The following is an 18,880-nucleotide window of genomic DNA, read 5'->3' on the forward strand; positions in this document are numbered from 1 at the left end:
TTAATGTGTTTAATCAATGAAAATTGAGCAAAACTGGCACAAGGGCAGTCAGAATCTCTAATGTAGGTATTGAGAAAGTATTTCTATCAATGAATGATGTGGATTGTGTATTGTCATACACTAATTCTATAGATTAACTTTTTCTCTATTTTGCCCTATTTCTTGTTTCTTCTCCCACTTACTCAAACACATATATTGTTAATTTGTGTCCTATTATGCAGTGTAAACTTACCTTCTCTTATCAGAAGGAACAATACCCCGAAATTCCATTCCATCTTCTGTTAAAGTGCCTGTCTGTATAAAAATCATTATTAATTATAAAAATGTTGATGGATATCTGAAAAAGGGTAGTTGCAAAAGTTCTTAAAACCATCAAAACCATAGCTCAAAAACATTTCATTGGTATAAAAATTAGCATTTTGTAAATTTACTGAAATTAAATATTTGCCATCATTCTCCACCTAACTTTTGGCTGTCATACTTCTGATGATACTCCACTTGCAATCTCAAGCAAGCCTAGTGTTGTCTCAAATAGAATGCCTTTACTGATGTCAGAGTTTTAGGGCTGGTCCATTGCATTGAGCAGTCAGCATTTACCAGTCAGTAGGGTTGAGCGACCTTGACCTTTTTAGAGTCGAGCCGTGTTTCGCGAAACCCGACTATCTTAGAAGTCGAGTCGAGTGGAATCGGCCGATTATCGCGAAAAGTCGGGTATCGCCCGAAACACGAAACCCAATGCAAGTCAATGGGGGAGCATAGTCGGCAGTGAGTGGAGGCCAGGAAAACACCTACACTGCCCATTTTAATGGCAAAAACATCCATTCTTGTTAAAGAAGCTTGTCAATCGTAATTTACCTTATAATGATTGGAAGGCATTTGAAATTGGGGGTCATTTGGCTAAAGTTGTGGGGGGTAGGGCTGGTTCAAGTAATTAGTGGGCCCAGTAAATCTGGACCACGTCACGGCAGTGGAGCAGGGAGAGGTAAGTATTTCAACTTTGCAAGTGCTGTGATCCTGAGCAAGCAGGGGGGGCCCACTCGTTGGCATTGGCACTGGCACAGGGCCCCTCAAAGTACAGTGGTGTGTTTGCATGGCGGGGGCGCCTCCCACCTGCAGCAACACTTTTGCGTACTATGAGAGGCCCTGTGCCAGTGACGTCGCCAACTAGTATTCCTCCCCCTACCTGATGAAGGAACCTGCACTTTCATCTGCACCTTCCTCTTTGTCCCCGTGTGAGGTGGTATGGTATGCGGGAAGAGGAACCTGACTTTCAGCAGGGTCACAATCTTGCTGTGTAGCGTGCATGGGGAATTTTGCGTTATGGGTCAATGTACCAGCAGACTCATCTATCACTGGCTGGGCAATGGGCAGGATGAGGAGGAAACACAGATATAGGCCCAAAGAATAAAGTTGGCTAAATGCAGTTCAAAATTGGTAACACAGGACTAACCAGGGGGCATTGCAGTGGAGGACAACTGGAATGAGAGGCTGACACAGAGAGTAGGCCCAAATCAGTAAGTAGTCAAAATGCAGTTCAAAATTGGCAACCGTAGTAAACAGGCGGCACAGCTTTGTTCAGTGGAGGAGAACAGCAAAGAGTGGCAGACACCGATAGTAGGCCCCAACCCAACTAGTAGGCCAAATGCAGTCTAACATTAACAACTACTTAACGAGAGCCTGAAAATGGAATTTCAGGACAGGAAACCAGGAGAACAGCAAGGAGTGGCAGACACCGATAGTAGGCCCCAAACCAACTAGTACGCCAAATGCAGTTGTTCCGTTTAACCACAATTTAATGAGAGCCTGAAGATAGAAGTTCTGGAAAGGCAACCTGGAGAACACCTTGGAGTGGAACACACCATCTCTCTACACCCCATACCCAATTTGTAGGCCTAATGCAGTGTAGTTTCCAACAACTACTAAACGAGAGCATGAAGATCGAAGCATTGGCGAGGAAACCTGGGGAACACCTTGGAGTGAAACACACCATCTCTCTACACCCCATACCCAATTTGAAGGCCTAATGCAGTGTAGTTTCCAACAACTACTAAACGAGAGCCGGAAGATCGAAGCTCAGGAAAGGCAACCTGGAGAACACCTTGGAGTGGAACACACCATCTCTCTACACCCCATACCCAATTTGAAGGCCTAATGCAGTGTAGTTTCCAACAACTACTAAACGAGAGCCGGAAGATCGAAGCTCAGGAAAGGCAACCTGGAGAACACCTTGGAGTGGAACACACCATCTCTCTACACCCCATACCCAATTTGTAGGCCTAATGCAGTGTAGTTTCCAAGAACTACTAAACGAGAGCCGGAAGATCGAAGCTCAGGAAAGGCAACCTGGAGAATACCTTGGAGTGGAACACACCATCTCTCTACACCCCATACCCAATTTGTAGGCCTAATGCAGTGTAGTTTCCAACAACTACTAAACGAGAGCCGGAAGATCGAAGCTCAGGAAAGGCAACCTGGAGAACACCTTGGAGTGGAACACACCATCTCTCTACACCCCATACCCAATTTGTAGGCCTAATGCAGTGTAGTTTCCAAGAACTACTAAACGAGAGCCGGAAGATCGAAGCTCAGGAATGGCAACCTGGGGAACACCTTGGAGTGGAACACACCATCTCTCTACACCCCATACCCAATTTGTAGGCCTAATGCAGTGTAGTTTCCAACAACTACTAAACGAGAGCATGAAGATCAAAGCATTGGCGAGGAAACCTGGGGAACACCTTGGAGTGGAACACACCATCTCTCTACACCCCATACCCAATTTGTAGGCCTAATGCAGCGTAGTTTCCAACAACTACTAAACGAGAGCCGGAAGATCGAAGCTCAGGAAAGGCAACCTGGAGAACACCTTGGAGTGGAACACACCATCTCTCTACACCCCATACCCAATTTGTAGGCCTAATGCAGTGTAGTTTCCAAGAACTACTAAACGAGAGCCGGAAGATCGAAGCTCAGGAAATGCAACCTGGAGAACACCTTGGAGTGGAACACACCATCTCTCTACACCCCATACCCAATTTGTAGGCCTAATGCAGTGTAGTTTCCAACAACTACTAAACGAGAGCATGAAGATCGAAGCATTGGCGAGTAAACCTGGGGAACACCTTGGAGTGGAACACACCATCTCTCTACACCCCATACCCAATTTGTAGGCCTAATGCAGCGTAGTTTCCAACAACTACTAAACGAGAGCCGGAAGATCGAAGCTCAGGAAAGGCATCCTGGAGAACACCTTGGAGTGGAACACACGATCTCTCTACACCCCATACCCAATTTGGAGGCCTAATGCAGTGTAGTTTCCAACAACTACTAAACGAGAGCATTAAGATCGAAGCAATGGCGAGGAAACCTGGGGCACACCTTGGGGAGGCAGACACCGTTAGTAGGCCCTACCAAAGTTGTACCCAAAAAATGCAGTTTTAAAATTCCTAGAGGCTGAAAACAAGACTATTGACGCTCAGCTTTTTTCAAAGGAACACAGCTGAATTGAGTGGCGCAGACAGACACAGGTAGTAGGACTTAACCCAAAAATGTGGCTCACTGCAGCTTAAAAAATTTACAGGGGTACACAAGCAGCAGTGCTCTGGGCAGTGGAGGACAATTTCAATAGTGGACCGCAGACAGACTTTGTACGCCTACTATTAAAAAAAGGATGCTCTATGCAATTAAAAATAGGTTCCAGGGGTCCACGGGCAGCAGTGGTGTGGTCAGTGGACGAGTATTGGAAGGAGGGACCGCAGACAGGCGTATTAGGCCTAACATAACAAAATTAGGCTGTAGACACTGTAAAATTGGTTCCAGGGGTACACGGGCAGCAGTGGTGTGGTCAGCGGAGGAAAATTGGAATTAGGGACTGCAGACAGACTTTGTAGGCTGTCCCCTGTGGACCATGCATCCAACACATTAACCCAGTGCACCGTAATGGACACGTAACTTTTTGTGGACATGCCTACTGGTCCATGCGTCTCTTGTCAGGTGCACCTTTCTACTGTTTGATTGCCTGAGTGCTATGACAATGCAGACTTTTTCATGCCGGTGGAGGGCTGGGATGGCTTTTTTCGCAAAAGAAATGTCGACTGGGTAGCTTGAACCGTTGCACAGCGTAGTTAATCTGGGCTTTCTAAATATAAAACAAAGAAAAAAAGGAGGCTACATGCACTTTCAGCTGGGTTCCAGGGGTACACGGCCAGCATTGGTCTGGTCAGTGGAGAACTATTGGAAGGAGTGACCGCAAACAGGCATCGAAGGCCTAACATAATAACACATTGCTGTTGGCAATTTTAAATTGGTTCCAGGGGAACACGGGCAGCAGTGGCCTGGTCAGTGTAGTAGTAGTAGAAAGAACGGACCGCAGACAGGCATCGAAGGCCTAAAATAAAAAAATTGGGCTGGCTGTAGGCAATTTTAAATTGGTTCCAGGTGTACACGGGCAGCAGTGGTGTGGTCAGTGGAGGCCTAGTGGAAGGAGTGACCGCAGACAGGCATCTAAGGCCTAAAATAATAACACATGGCTGTAGGCAATTTTAAATTGGTTCCAGGGGTACACGGGCAGCAGTGGTGTGGTCAGTGGAGGCCTAGTGGAAGGAGTGACCGCAGACAGGCCTCGAAGGCCTAAAATAAAAAAATTGGGCTGGCTGTAGGCAATTTTAAATTGGTTCCAGGGGTACACGGGCAGCAGTGGTGTGGTCAGTGGAGGCATATTGTAAGGAGTGACCGCAGACAGGCATCGAAGGCCTAAAATAATCACACATGGCTGTAGGCAATTTTAAATTGGTTCCAGGGGTACACGGGCAGCAGTGGCCTGGTCAGTGTAGTAGTAGTAGAAAGAACGGACCGCAGACAGGCATCGAAGGCCTAAAATAAAAAAATTGGGCTGGCTGTAGGCAATTTTAAATTGGTTCCAGGGGTACACGGGCAGCAGTGGTGTGGTCAGTGGAGGCATAGTGGAAGGAGTGACCGCAGACAGGCTTCGAAGGCCTAACATAACAAAAATGTCAATACAATGGTATTGTCAGTGGCAGGCATTGAAGGATGTCAGCGCATAGACTAAACATTGGTGGAGCTGTGAGATAATTTTGCAAGTGGTAGAGCACTGTTTGAGCTGGGGGGGGGAACTGTCTTGTGGCCGGCGGTACAGGCCCAGGGCCCCTCATATTACAACGGTGTGTCTGACGTTGGGTGCGCACCACCACCGCCAGAGACACTTTATTGTACTAGGAGGGACCCAGTGGCAGTGCCGTCGACCAAAAGCGGGCACACCCACCTCTTCAGACAAACAGCACTCTCACGGGTGCTGTCGCCAAGTGTCGATACCACGGCCCCGTGTGGGGAGTTTGGCAATTTAGTGAGGTGTAAACATGTCGTATGCTGGACAATCAGGTGCAGAAAATTACGAGATTGGAAAAGGCATTCAGAATAGTCCACAGGCAAGACCTTTTCATAGGAAAGCTAGGTGTCAGCCGGGCAAGGTGGGGCAAAAGATTTCGAAATCCAGTTGTGGTTCATTTTAATGAAGGTTAGATCATCTACATTTTGGGTAGCCAGACAAGTCCTTTTTTCTGTTAGTATTGAACCTGCAGCACTGAATACTCTTTCTGATAGGACACTAGCTGCCGGGCAAGCAAGCTCCTGCAATGCATATTCTGCCAATTCTGGCCAGGTGTCTAATTTGGATGCCCAGTAATCAAATGGGAATGACGGTTGAGGGAGAACATCGATAAGGGATGAAAAATAGTTTGTAACCATACTGGACAAATGTTGTCTCCTGTCACTTTGAATTGATGCTGCAGTACCTGTTCTGTCTGCGGTCATAGCAAAATCAGTCCACAACCTGGTCAGAAAACCCCTCTGGCCAATGCCACTTCTGATTTCTGCCCCTCTAACTCCTCTGGTCTGATGGCCCCTGCAGCTCGTGTGAGAACGATCACGGGCGCTGTGTGCAGGGAATGCCAGAAGCAAACGGTCAACAAGAGTTGATTGTTTGGTTGCTAATATTAGTTCCAAGTTCTCATGTGGCATTATATTTTGCAATTTGCCTTTATAGCGAGGATCAAGGAGGCAGGCCAACCAGTAATCGTCATCGTTCATCATTTTAGTTATGCGTGTGTCCCTTTTGAGGATACGTAAGGCATAATCCGCCATGTGGGCCAAAGTTCCAGTTCTCAAATCTGCGGTTGTGCTTGGTTGAGGGGCAGTTTCAGGCAAATCCACGTCACTTGTGTCCCTCCAAAAACCAGAACCCGGCCTTGCCACGCCACCAATTTCCAGTGGCCCCGGAAAAGCTTCCTCATTAAAAATATAATCATCCCCATCATCCTCCTCGTCCTCCTCCTCCTCTTCGCCCGCTAACTCGTCCTGTACACTGCCCTGGCCAGACAATGGCTGACTGTCATCAAGGCTTTCCTCTTCCTCAGCTGCAGATGCCTGATCCTTTATGTGCGTCAAACTTTGCATCAGCAGACGCATTAGAGGGATGCTCATGCTTATTATGGCGTTGTCTGCACTAACCAGCCGTGTGCATTCCTCAAAACACTGAAGGACTTGACACATGTCTTGAATCTTCGACCACTGCACATCTGACAACTCCATGTCTGCCATCCTACTGCCTGCCCGTGTATGTGTATCCTCCCACAAAAACATAACAGCCCGCCTCTGTTCGCACAGTCTCTGAAGCATGTGCAGTGTTGAGTTCCACCTTGTTGCAACGTCTATGATTAGGCGATGCTGGGGAAGGTTCAAAGAACGCTGATAGGTCTGCATACGGCTGGAGTGGACGGGCGAGCGGCGGATATGTGAGCAAAGTCCACGCACTTTGAGGAGCAGGTCGGATAACCCCGGATAACTTTTCAGGAAGCACTGCACCACCAGGTTTAAGGTGTGAGCCAGGCAAGGAATGTGTTTCAGTTGGGAATGGGAGATGGCAGCCATGAAATTCCTTCCGTTATCACTCACTACCTTGCCTGCCTCAAGATCTACAGTGCCCAGCCACGACTGCGTTTCTTTCTGCAAGAACTCGGACAGAACTTCAGAGGTGTGTCTGTTGTCGCCCAAACACTTCATAGCCAATACAGCCTGCTGACGTTTGCCAGTAGCTGCCCCATAATGGGAGACCTGGTGTGCAACAGTGGCAGCTGCGGATGGAGTGGTTGTGCGACTGCGGTCTGTGGACGAGCTCTCGCTTCTGCAGGAGGACGAAGAGGAGGAGGAGGGGGTGCGAACGGCTACAGCCAACTGTTTCCTAGACCGTGGGCTAGGCAGAACTGTCCCAAACTTGCTGTCCCCTGTGGACCCTGCATCCACAACATTCACCCAGTGTGCCGTGATGGACACGTAACGTCCCTGGCCATGCCTACTGGTCCATGCATCTGTTGTCAGGTGCACCTTTGTGCTCACAGATTGCCTGAGTGCATGGACAATGCGCTCTTTAACATGCTGGTGGAGGGCTGGGATGGCTTTTCTGGAAAAAAAGTGTCGACTGGGTAGCTCGTAGCTTGGTACAGCATAGTCCATCAGGGCTTTGAAAGCTTCGCTTTCAACTAACCGGTAGGGCATAATCTCTAACGAGATTAGTCTAGCTATGTGGGCGTTCAAACCCTGTGTACGCGGATGCGAGGCTAAGTACTTCCTTTTTCTAACCATAGTCTCATGTAAGGTGAGCTGGACTGGAGAGCTGGAGATCGTGGAACTAGCGGGGGTGCCGGTGGACATGGCAGACTGAGAGACGGTGGGAGATGGTATTGTTGCTGCCGGTGCCCTAGATGCAGTGTTTCCTACTACGAAACTGGTGATTCCCTGACCCTGACTGCTTTGGCCTGGCAAAGAAACCTGCACAGATACTGCAGGTGGTGCGGAAAATGGTGGCCCTACACTGCCGGAAGGGATGTTGCGTTGCTGACTAGCTTCATTGGCCGAGGGTGCTACAACCTTAAGGGACGTTTGATAGTTAGTCCAGGCTTGCAAATGCATGGTGGTTAAATGTCTATGCATGCAACTTGTATTGAGACTTTTCAGATTCTGTCCTCTGCTTAAGGTAGTTGAACATTTTTGACAGATGACTTTGCGCTGATCAATTGGATGTTGTTTAAAAAAATGCCAGACTGCACTCTTTCTAGCATCGGATACCTTTTCAGGCATTGCAGACTGAGCTTTAACCGGATGGCCACGCTGTCCTCCAACAGGTTTTGGCTTTGCCACGCGTTTTGGGCAAGATACGGGCCCGGCAGATGGAACCTGTTGCGATGTTGATGCCTGCTGCGGCCCCTCCTCCTCCGCTTCAGAACTGCTGCCGCCTGCACCCTGTTCCCCCAATGGCTGCCAATCGGGGTCAAGAACTGGGTCATCTATTACCTCTTCTTGTAGCTCGTGTGCAACTTCGTCTGTGTCACCGTGTCGGTCGGTGGTATAGCATTCGTGATGGGGCAACATAGTCTCATCAGGGTCTGATTCTAGATCATTACCCTGCGAGGGCAATGTTGTGGTCTGAGTCAAAGGACCAGCATAGTAGTCTGGCTGTGGCTGTGCATCAGTGCACTCCATGTCAGATTCAACTTGTAATGGGCATGGACTGTTAACTGCTTCACTTTCTAAGCCAGGGACGGTATGTGTAAAGAGCTCCATGGAGTAACCCGTTGTGTCGCCTGCTGCATTCTTCTCTGTTGTTGTTTTTGCTGAAGAGGACAAGGAAGCGACTTTTCCCTGACCGTGAACATCCACTAACGACGCGCTGCTTTGACATTTACCAGTTTCACGAGAGGAGGCAAAAGAGCAAGAGGCTGAGTCAGCAAGATAAGCCAAAACTTGCTCTTGCTGCTCCGGCTTTAAAAGCGGTTTTCCTACTCCCAGAAAAGGGAGCGTTCGAGGCCTTGTGTAGCCAGACGACGAACCTGGCTCCACAGCTCCAGACTTAGGTGCAATATTTTTTTTCCCACGACCAGCTGATGCTCCACCACTACCACTACCCTCATTACCAGCTGACAATGAACGCCCCCGGCCACGACCTCTTCCACCAGACTTCCTCATTGTTTTAAAAACGTAAACAAACTAAGGTTATTTGTTGCTGTCACACAACTTACACGGTGAGCTATAACTTCAGTATGATTTAGCTACCCCTTTACAGGTGAGTGAGACCACAACGAAAATCAGGCACAATGTTACACACTCTGTTGTTGGTGGCAACAAATGAGAGAGATGCCACACACGCTGGACTGTCACTGAAGCACAAATGTAAATATTAATCTCCCACTGATTTTTTTTTTTTTTTTTTTTTTCTCAGGGAGACTTTAGGAAAAAAAAATAATTGAATAAAATGATTTTTTCAGGAAGAATTTAGAAACCTAATAAAATAAAATGATTTTTTCAGGGAGAATTTAGAAAACAAATAAAACAAAAAAAGGCTTTCTATGGCCCACTGAGTGAGAGATGATGCACACAGGAGTCAGGAGTGGCACACAAGCCCAGAGGCCAATATTTATCTCCCACTGATTGATGTAGTGATTTTTTCAGGTAGATTTTGGAACCCAAATCAAGCTAAAAAAAATAATAGGCTTTCTATGGCCCACAATTGGAGAGAGAGAGAGAGATGGCACACCCAGGAGTCAAGACTGGCACACAAGCAGAAAGGGCAATATTAATCTCCCACTGATTTGTTTTTGTTTTTTTTCAGGGAGACTTTAGGAAAAAAAATAATAGAATACAATGATTTTTTCAGGAAGAATTTAGAAACCAAATAAAATAAAATGGTTTTTTCAGGGAGAATTTAGAAAACAAATAAAACAAAAAAAGGCTTTCTATGGCCCACTGAGTGAGAGATGACACACACAGGAGTCAGGAGTGGCACACAAGCCCAGAGGCCAATATTTATCTCCCACTGATTGATGTAGTGATTTTTTCAGGTAGATTTTGGAACCCAAATCAAGCTAAAAAAATAATAGGCTTTCTATGGCCCACAATTGGAGAGAGAGATAGAGATGGCACACCCAGGAGTCAAGACTGGCACACAAGCAGAAAGGGCAATATTAATCTCCCACTGATTTGTTTTTGTTCTTTTTTCAGGGAGACTTTAGGAAAAAAAATAATAGAATACAATGATTTTTTCAGGAAGAATTTAGAAACCAAATAAAATAAAATGATTTTTTCAGGGAGAATTTAGAAAACAAATAAAACAAAAAAAGGCTTTCTATGGCCCACTGAGTGAGAGATGACGCACACAGGAGTCAGGAGTGGCACACAAGCCCAGAGGCCAATATTTATCTCCCACTGATTGATGTAGTGATTTTTTCAGGTAGATTTTGGAACCCAAATCAAGCTAAAAAAATAATAGGCTTTCTATGGCCCACAATTGGAGAGAGAGAGAGAGAGATGGCACACCCAGGAGTCAAGACTGGCACACAAGCAGAAAGGGCAATACTAATCTCCCACTGATTTGTTTTTTTTTTTCAGGGAGACTTTAGGAAAAAAAAATAATAGAATAAAATGATTTTTTCAGGAAGAATTTAGAAACCAAATAAAATAAAATGATTTTTTCAGGGAGAATTTAGAAAACAAATAAAACAAAAAAAAGGCTTTCTATGGCCCACTGAGTGAGAGATGACGCACACAGGAGTCAGGAGTGGCACACAAGCCCAGAGGCCAATATTTATCTCCCACTGATTGATGTAGTGATTTTTTCAGGTAGATTTTGGAACCCAAATCAAGCTAAAAAAATATTAGGCTTTCTATGGCCCACAATTGGAGAGAGAGAGAGAGATGGCACACCCAGGAGTCAAGACTGGTACACAAGCAGAAAGGGCAATATTAATCTCCCACTGATTTTTTTTTTTTTTTTTTCAGGGAGACTTTAGGAAAAAAAAATAATAGAATAAAATGATTTTTTCAGGAAGAATTTAGAAACCAAATAAAATAAAATGATTTTTTCAGGGAGAATTTAGAAAACAAATAAAACAAAAAAAGGTTTTCTATGGCCCACTGAGTGAGAGATGACGCACACAGGAGTCAGGAGTGGCACACAAGCCCAGAGGCCAATATTTATCTCCCACTGATTGATGTAGTGATTTTTTCAGGTAGATTTTGGAACCCAAATCAAGCTAAAAAAATAATAGGCTTTCTATGGCCCACAATTGGAGAGAGAGAGAGAGATGGCACACCCAGGAGTCAAGACTGGCACACAAGCAGAAAGGCCAATATTAATCTCCCACTGATTTGTTTTTGTTTTTTTTCAGGGAGACTTTAGGAAAAAAAATAATAGAATACAATGATTTTTTCAGGAAGAATTTAGAAACCAAATAAAATAAAATGGTTTTTTCAGGGAGAATTTAGAAAACAAATAAAACAAAAAAAGGCTTTCTATGGCCCACTGAGTGAGCGATGACGCACACAGGAGTCAGGAGTGGCACACAAGCCCAGAGGCCAATATTTATCTCCCACTGATTGATGTAGTGATTTTTTCAGGTAGATTTTGGAACCCAAATCAAGCTAAAAAAATAATAGGCTTTCTATGGCCCACAATTGGAGAGAGAGATAGAGATGGCACACCCAGGAGTCAAGACTGGCACACAAGCAGAAAGGGCAATATTAATCTCCCACTGATTTGTTTTTGTTTTTTTTTCAGGGAGACTTTAGGAAAAAAAATGATAGAATACAATGATTTTTTCAGGAAGAATTTAGAAACCAAATAAAACAAAATGATTTTTTCAGGGAGAATTTAGAAAACAAATAAAACAAAAAAAGGCTTTCTATGGCCCACTGAGTGAGAGATGACGCACACAGGAGTCAGGAGTGGCACACAAGCCCAGAGGCCAATATTTATCTCCCACTGATTGATGTAGTGATTTTTTCAGGTAGATTTTGGAACCCAAATCAAGCTAATAAAATAATAGGCTTTCTATGGCCCACAATTGGAGAGAGAGAGAGAGAGATGGCACACCCAGGAGTCAAGACTGGCACACAAGCAGAAAGGGCAATATTAATCTCCCACTGATTTGTTTTTTTTTTTTTCAGGGAGACTTTAGGAAAAAAAAATAATAGAATAAAATGATTTTTTCAGGAAGAATTTAGAAACCAAATAAAATAAAATGATTTTTTCAGGGAGAATTTAGAAAACAAATAAAACAAAAAAAAGGCTTTCTATGGCCCACTGAGTGAGAGATGACGCACACAGGAGTCAGGAGTGGCACACAAGCCCAGAGGCCAATATTTATCTCCCACTGATTGATGTAGTGATTTTTTCAGGTAGATTTTGGAACCCAAATCAAGCTAAAAAAAATTAGGCTTTCTATGGCCCACAATTGGAGAGAGAGAGATAGATGGCACACCCAGGAGTCAAGACTGGCACACAAGCAGAAAGGGCAATATTAATCTTCCACTGATTTTTTTTTTTTTTTTTTCAGGGAGACTTTAGGAAAAAAAAATAATAGAATAAAATGATTTTTTCAGGAAGAATTTAGAAACCAAATAAAATAAAATGATTTTTTCAGGGAGAATTTAGAAAACAAATAAAACAAAAAAAGGTTTTCTATGGCCCACTGAGTGAGAGATGACGCACACAGGAGTCAGTAGTGGCACACAAGCCCAGAGGCCAATATTTATCTCCCACTGATTGATGTAGTGATTTTTTCAGGTAGATTTTGGAACCCAAATCAAGCTAAAAAAATAATAGGCTTTCTATGGCCCACAATTGGAGAGAGAGATAGAGATGGCACACCCAGGAGTCAAGACTGGCACACAAGCAGAAAGGGCAATATTAATCTCCCACTGATTTGTTTTTGTTTTTTTTTCAGGGAGACTTTAGGAAAAAAAATAATAGAATACAATGATTTTTTCAGGAAGAATTTAGAAACCAAATAAAATAAAATGATTTTTTCAGGGAGAATTTAGAAAACAAATAAAACAAAAAAAGGCTTTCTATGGCCCACTGAGTGAGAGATGACGCACACAGGAGTCAGGAGTGGCACACAAGCCCAGAGGCCAATATTTATCTCCCACTGATTGATGTAGTGATTTTTTCAGGTAGATTTTGGAACCCAAATCAAGCTAATAAAATAATAGGCTTTCTATGGCCCACAATTGGAGAGAGAGAGAGAGAGATGGCACACCCAGGAGTCAAGACTGGCACACAAGCAGAAAGGGCAATATTAATCTCCCACTGATTTGTTTTTTTTTTTTTTTCAGGGAGACTTTAGGAAAAAAAAATAATAGAATAAAATGATTTTTTTCAGGAAGAATTTAGAAACCAAATAAAATAAAATGATTTTTTCAGGGAGAATTTAGAAAACAAATAAAACAAAAAAAAGGCTTTCTATGGCCCACTGAGTGAGAGATGACGCACACAGGAGTCAGGAGTGGCACACAAGCCCAGAGGCCAATATTTATCTCCCACTGATTGATGTAGTGATTTTTTCAGGTAGATTTTGGAACCCAAATCAAGCTAAAAAAATATTAGGCTTTCTATGGCCCACAATTGGAGAGAGAGAGAGAGATGGCACACCCAGGAGTCAAGACTGGTACACAAGCAGAAAGGGCAATATTAATCTCCCACTGATTTTTTTTTTTTTTTTTTCAGGGAGACTTTAGGAAAAAAAAATAATAGAATAAAATGATTTTTTCAGGAAGAATTTAGAAACCAAATAAAATAAAATGATTTTTTCAGGGAGAATTTAGAAAACAAATAAAACAAAAAAAGGTTTTCTATGGCCCACTGAGTGAGAGATGACGCACACAGGAGTCAGGAGTGGCACACAAGCCCAGAGGCCAATATTTATCTCCCACTGATTGATGTAGTGATTTTTTCAGGTAGATTTTGGAACCCAAATCAAGCTAAAAAAATAATAGGCTTTCTATGGCCCACAATTGGAGAGAGAGAGAGAGATGGCACACCCAGGAGTCAAGACTGGCACACAAGCAGAAAGGCCAATATTAATCTCCCACTGATTTGTTTTTGTTTTTTTTCAGGGAGACTTTAGGAAAAAAAATAATAGAATACAATGATTTTTTCAGGAAGAATTTAGAAACCAAATAAAATAAAATGGTTTTTTCAGGGAGAATTTAGAAAACAAATAAAACAAAAAAAGGCTTTCTATGGCCCACTGAGTGAGCGATGACGCACACAGGAGTCAGGAGTGGCACACAAGCCCAGAGGCCAATATTTATCTCCCACTGATTGATGTAGTGATTTTTTCAGGTAGATTTTGGAACCCAAATCAAGCTAAAAAAATAATAGGCTTTCTATGGCCCACAATTGGAGAGAGAGATAGAGATGGCACACCCAGGAGTCAAGACTGGCACACAAGCAGAAAGGGCAATATTAATCTCCCACTGATTTGTTTTTGTTTTTTTTTCAGGGAGACTTTAGGAAAAAAAATAATAGAATACAATGATTTTTTCAGGAAGAATTTAGAAACCAAATAAAACAAAATGATTTTTTCAGGGAGAATTTAGAAAACAAATAAAACAAAAAAAGGCTTTCTATGGCCCACTGAGTGAGAGATGACGCACACAGGAGTCAGGAGTGGCACACAAGCCCAGAGGCCAATATTTATCTCCCACTGATTGATGTAGTGATTTTTTCAGGTAGATTTTGGAACCCAAATCAAGCTAATAAAATAATAGGCTTTCTATGGCCCACAATTGGAGAGAGAGAGAGAGAGATGGCACACCCAGGAGTCAAGACTGGCACACAAGCAGAAAGGGCAATATTAATCTCCCACTGATTTGTTTTTTTTTTTTTTCAGGGAGACTTTAGGAAAAAAAAATAATAGAATAAAATGATTTTTTCAGGAAGAATTTAGAAACCAAATAAAATAAAATGATTTTTTCAGGGAGAATTTAGAAAACAAATAAAACAAAAAAAAGGCTTTCTATGGCCCACTGAGTGAGAGATGACGCACACAGGAGTCAGGAGTGGCACACAAGCCCAGAGGCCAATATTTATCTCCCACTGATTGATGTAGTGATTTTTTCAGGTAGATTTTGGAACCCAAATCAAGCTAAAAAAAATTAGGCTTTCTATGGCCCACAATTGGAGAGAGAGAGAGATAGATGGCACACCCAGGAGTCAAGACTGGCACACAAGCAGAAAGGGCAATATTAATCTTCCACTGATTTTTTTTTTTTTTTTTTCAGGGAGACTTTAGGAAAAAAAAATAATAGAATAAAATGATTTTTTCAGGAAGAATTTAGAAACCAAATAAAATAAAATGATTTTTTCAGGGAGAATTTAGAAAACAAATAAAACAAAAAAAGGTTTTCTATGGCCCACTGAGTGAGAGATGACGCACACAGGAGTCAGGAGTGGCACACAAGCCCAGAGGCCAATATTTATCTCCCACTGATTGATGTAGTGATTTTTTCAGGTAGATTTTGGAACCCAAATCAAGCTAAAAAAATAATAGGCTTTCTATGGCCCACAATTGGAGAGAGAGATAGAGATGGCACACCCAGGAGTCAAGACTGGCACACAAGCAGAAAGGGCAATATTAATCTCCCACTGATTTGTTTTTGTTTTTTTTTCAGGGAGACTTTAGGAAAAAAAATAATAGAATACAATGATTTTTTCAGGAAGAATTTAGAAACCAAATAAAATAAAATGATTTTTTCAGGGAGAATTTAGAAAACAAATAAAACAAAAAAAGGCTTTCTATGGCCCACTGAGTGAGAGATGACGCACACAGGAGTCAGGAGTGGCACACAAGCCCAGAGGCCAATATTTATCTCCCACTGATTGATGTAGTGATTTTTTCAGGTAGATTTTGGAACCCAAATCAAGCTAATAAAATAATAGGCTTTCTATGGCCCACAATTGGAGAGAGAGAGAGAGAGATGGCACACCCAGGAGTCAAGACTGGCACACAAGCAGAAAGGGCAATATTAATCTCCCACTGATTTGTTTTTTTTTTTTTTTCAGGGAGACTTTAGGAAAAAAAAATAATAGAATAAAATGATTTTTTCAGGAAGAATTTAGAAACCAAATAAAATAAAATGATTTTTTCAGGGAGAATTTAGAAAACAAATAAAACAAAAAAAAGGCTTTCTATGGCCCACTGAGTGAGAGATGACGCACACAGGAGTCAGGAGTGGCACACAAGCCCAGAGGCCAATATTTATCTCCCACTGATTGATGTAGTGATTTTTTCAGGTAGATTTTGGAACCCAAATCAAGCTAAAAAAAATTAGGCTTTCTATGGCCCACAATTGGAGAGAGAGAGAGAGATGGCACACCCAGGAGTCAAGACTGGCACACAAGCAGAAAGGGCAATATTAATCTTCCACTGATTTATTTTTTATTTTTTTCAGGGAGACTTTAGGAAAAAAAAATAATAGAATAAAATGATTTTTTCAGGAAGAATTTAGAAACCAAATAAAATAAAATGATTTTTTCAGGGAGAATTTAGAAAACAAATAAAACAAAAAAAGGTTTTCTATGGCCCACTGAGTGAGAGATGACGCACACAGGAGTCAGGAGTGGCACACAAGCCCAGAGGCCAATATTTATTTCCCACTGATTGATGTAGTGATTTTTTCAGGTAGATTTTGGAACCCAAATCAAGCTAAAAAAATAATAGGCTTTCTATGGCCCACAATTGGAGAGAGAGAGAGAGATGGCACACCCAGGAGTCAAGACTGGCACACAAGCAGAAAGGCCAATATTAATCTCCCTTTTTTTTTTCAGGGAGAATTTATAAAACCAAAAAAAATAAATAAATAGGCTTTCTATGGCCCACTATTTGTGAGAGAGATGGCACGCTCAGGACTGGCACACAAGCCCAGAGGCCAATATTAATCTCCCACTTTTTTTTTTTTGTTCCAGGGAAAATTTATAACCCCAATAAAAAAAATAATAAATAGGCTTTCTATGGCCCACTATCTGAGAGAGAGAGATGGCACGCTTAGGACTGGCACACAAGCCCAAAGGCCAATATTAATCTCCCACTGATTGATTTATTGATTTTTTCAGGTAGAATTTAGAACCCAAATAAAGCAAAAAAAAAAAAATGGGCTTTCTATGGCCCACTGAGTGAGTGATGATGCACACATGAGTCAGGAGTGGCACACAAGCCCTGAGGCCAATATTTTTCTCCCACTGATTGATGTAGTGATTTTTTCAGGTAGATTTTAGAACCCAAATCAAGCAACAAAATAAATAGGCTTTCTATGGCCCACTGACTGAGAGATGGCACACACAGGAGTCAAGAGTGGTACACAAGCCCTGAGGCCAATATTTTTCTCCCACTGATTGATGTAGTGATTTTTTCAGGTAGATTTTATAACCCAAATCAAGCAAAAAAATAAATAGGCTTTCTATGGCCCACTGAGTGAGAGATGGCACACACAGGGATGGCACTCTAGCAGAAATGTCAATCTTAATCTCCCACAAAAAAAAAAAAAAAAAAAAAACAGGGAGTGTCCAACAATTACTATCTCCCTGCAGTAATCTCAGCCAGGTATGGCAGGCAGCAATAAGGAGTGGACTGATGCACAAATTAAATAAAAAGTGTGGACAAACAAAAAAGATAGCTGTGCAGAAAGGAAGGAACAAGAGGATTTGTGCTTTGAAAAAAGCAGTTGGTTTGCACAGCGGCGTACACACAGCAATGCAGCTATCAGGGAGCCTTCTAGGGCAGCCCAATGAGCTACAGCACTGAGGGGAAAAAAAAATGTAGCTTCCACTGTCCCTGCACACCGAAGGTGGTGTTGGGCAGTGGAAATCGCTACAGCACAAGCGGTTTGGTGGTTAATGGACCCTGCCTAACGCTATCCCTGCTTCTGACGAAGCGGCAGCAACCTCTCCCTAAGCTCAGATCAGCAGCAGTAACATGGCGGTCGGCGGGAATGCCCCTTTATAGCCCCTGTGACGCCGCAGACAGCAAGCCAATCACTGCAATGCCCTTCTCTAAGATGGTGGGGACCAGGACCTATGTCATCACGCTGCCCACACTCTGCGTTTACCTTCATTGGCTAAGAAATGGCGCTTTTCGTGTCATTGAAACGCGACTTTGGCGCGAAAGTCGCGTACCGCATGGCCGACCCCGCACAGGGGTCGGATCGGGTTTCATGAAACCCGACTTTGCCAAAAGTCGGCGACTTTTGAAAATGAACGACCCGTTTCGCTCAACCCTACCAGTCAGGCATTATAACATGTGCTCAGTGTAGTCTACTTACAGAGTCACTCTGCATCTTAGTAAGAATACTATTCATTGCCAGTGCCTGCAGCCTGTGTCTACCACCACTGAGCTATCATCTTTACTGATGTGACGATGGCCTTCAGCTGCAAATTCTTTAAGAGGTTCATAAGGCAGGCAGACAGGTCAAAGGAGAAGTTGGAAAAGTAGGCTCGACCAGATTGACACTGGATGAAAACAAGCATTCAGCTTTATGAGAAATGTGGTGAATTGGGTAGCCAAATGCCCGAGTGGCAAGAAGACCTGTATGTAGACAACCTGATCTATGACACTGATATGAAGGAAAAGGGTGAGTACAGTAAAAATGAAAACACTTTGGGGGACATTAATAAGTATCTTAGAAAATAAATTGGAGTTTTGAAAAATGAATTGGATATTGGATAATTGTTTAATGCCCATTGATTTCAAGGTGGCTGTAACAATATGGTCATTTGTCAATCATCAATGTCTGAACTGAAAGCTCTAAAGAGCTAAAAAGGATCAGCTAAACTCATCAAAAGTGTTGGTTAAGGAGAGCTTATGTAGAATTTGTATGACTAGCTGTAGAGGCCTAGCTCCTAGCTTGTTACTTTATTTTTAAGAGTACATTAAAGAAACACCACAAAGAACCCTGTAAATGGCAAAGATAACATCATATCTGATAATTATTATTATTATTATTGATTATTTAGGAAATTGCACTTAATTCTCTA

General features: G+C 42.9%; 1 protein-coding gene across 2 annotated transcripts in view; it reads right to left on the reverse strand.

Annotated features, from left to right (window-relative positions):
- LOC138638122 (probable cation-transporting ATPase 13A4) overlaps nucleotides 1-18,880 on the reverse strand; it is a 492,614-nt gene that overhangs the window by 223,112 nt on the left and 250,622 nt on the right. For both annotated transcript variants that reach the window (XM_069727146.1, XM_069727145.1), the window contains exon 13: nucleotides 233-294. In XM_069727146.1, the coding sequence (XP_069583247.1) occupies nucleotides 233-294 (62 nt within the window). The remainder of the gene's footprint in view (nucleotides 1-232; nucleotides 295-18,880) is intronic.

Source organism: Ranitomeya imitator, chromosome 5, assembly GCF_032444005.1.
Source record: "Ranitomeya imitator isolate aRanImi1 chromosome 5, aRanImi1.pri, whole genome shotgun sequence".
NCBI classification, from domain to species: domain Eukaryota; kingdom Metazoa; phylum Chordata; class Amphibia; order Anura; family Dendrobatidae; genus Ranitomeya; species Ranitomeya imitator.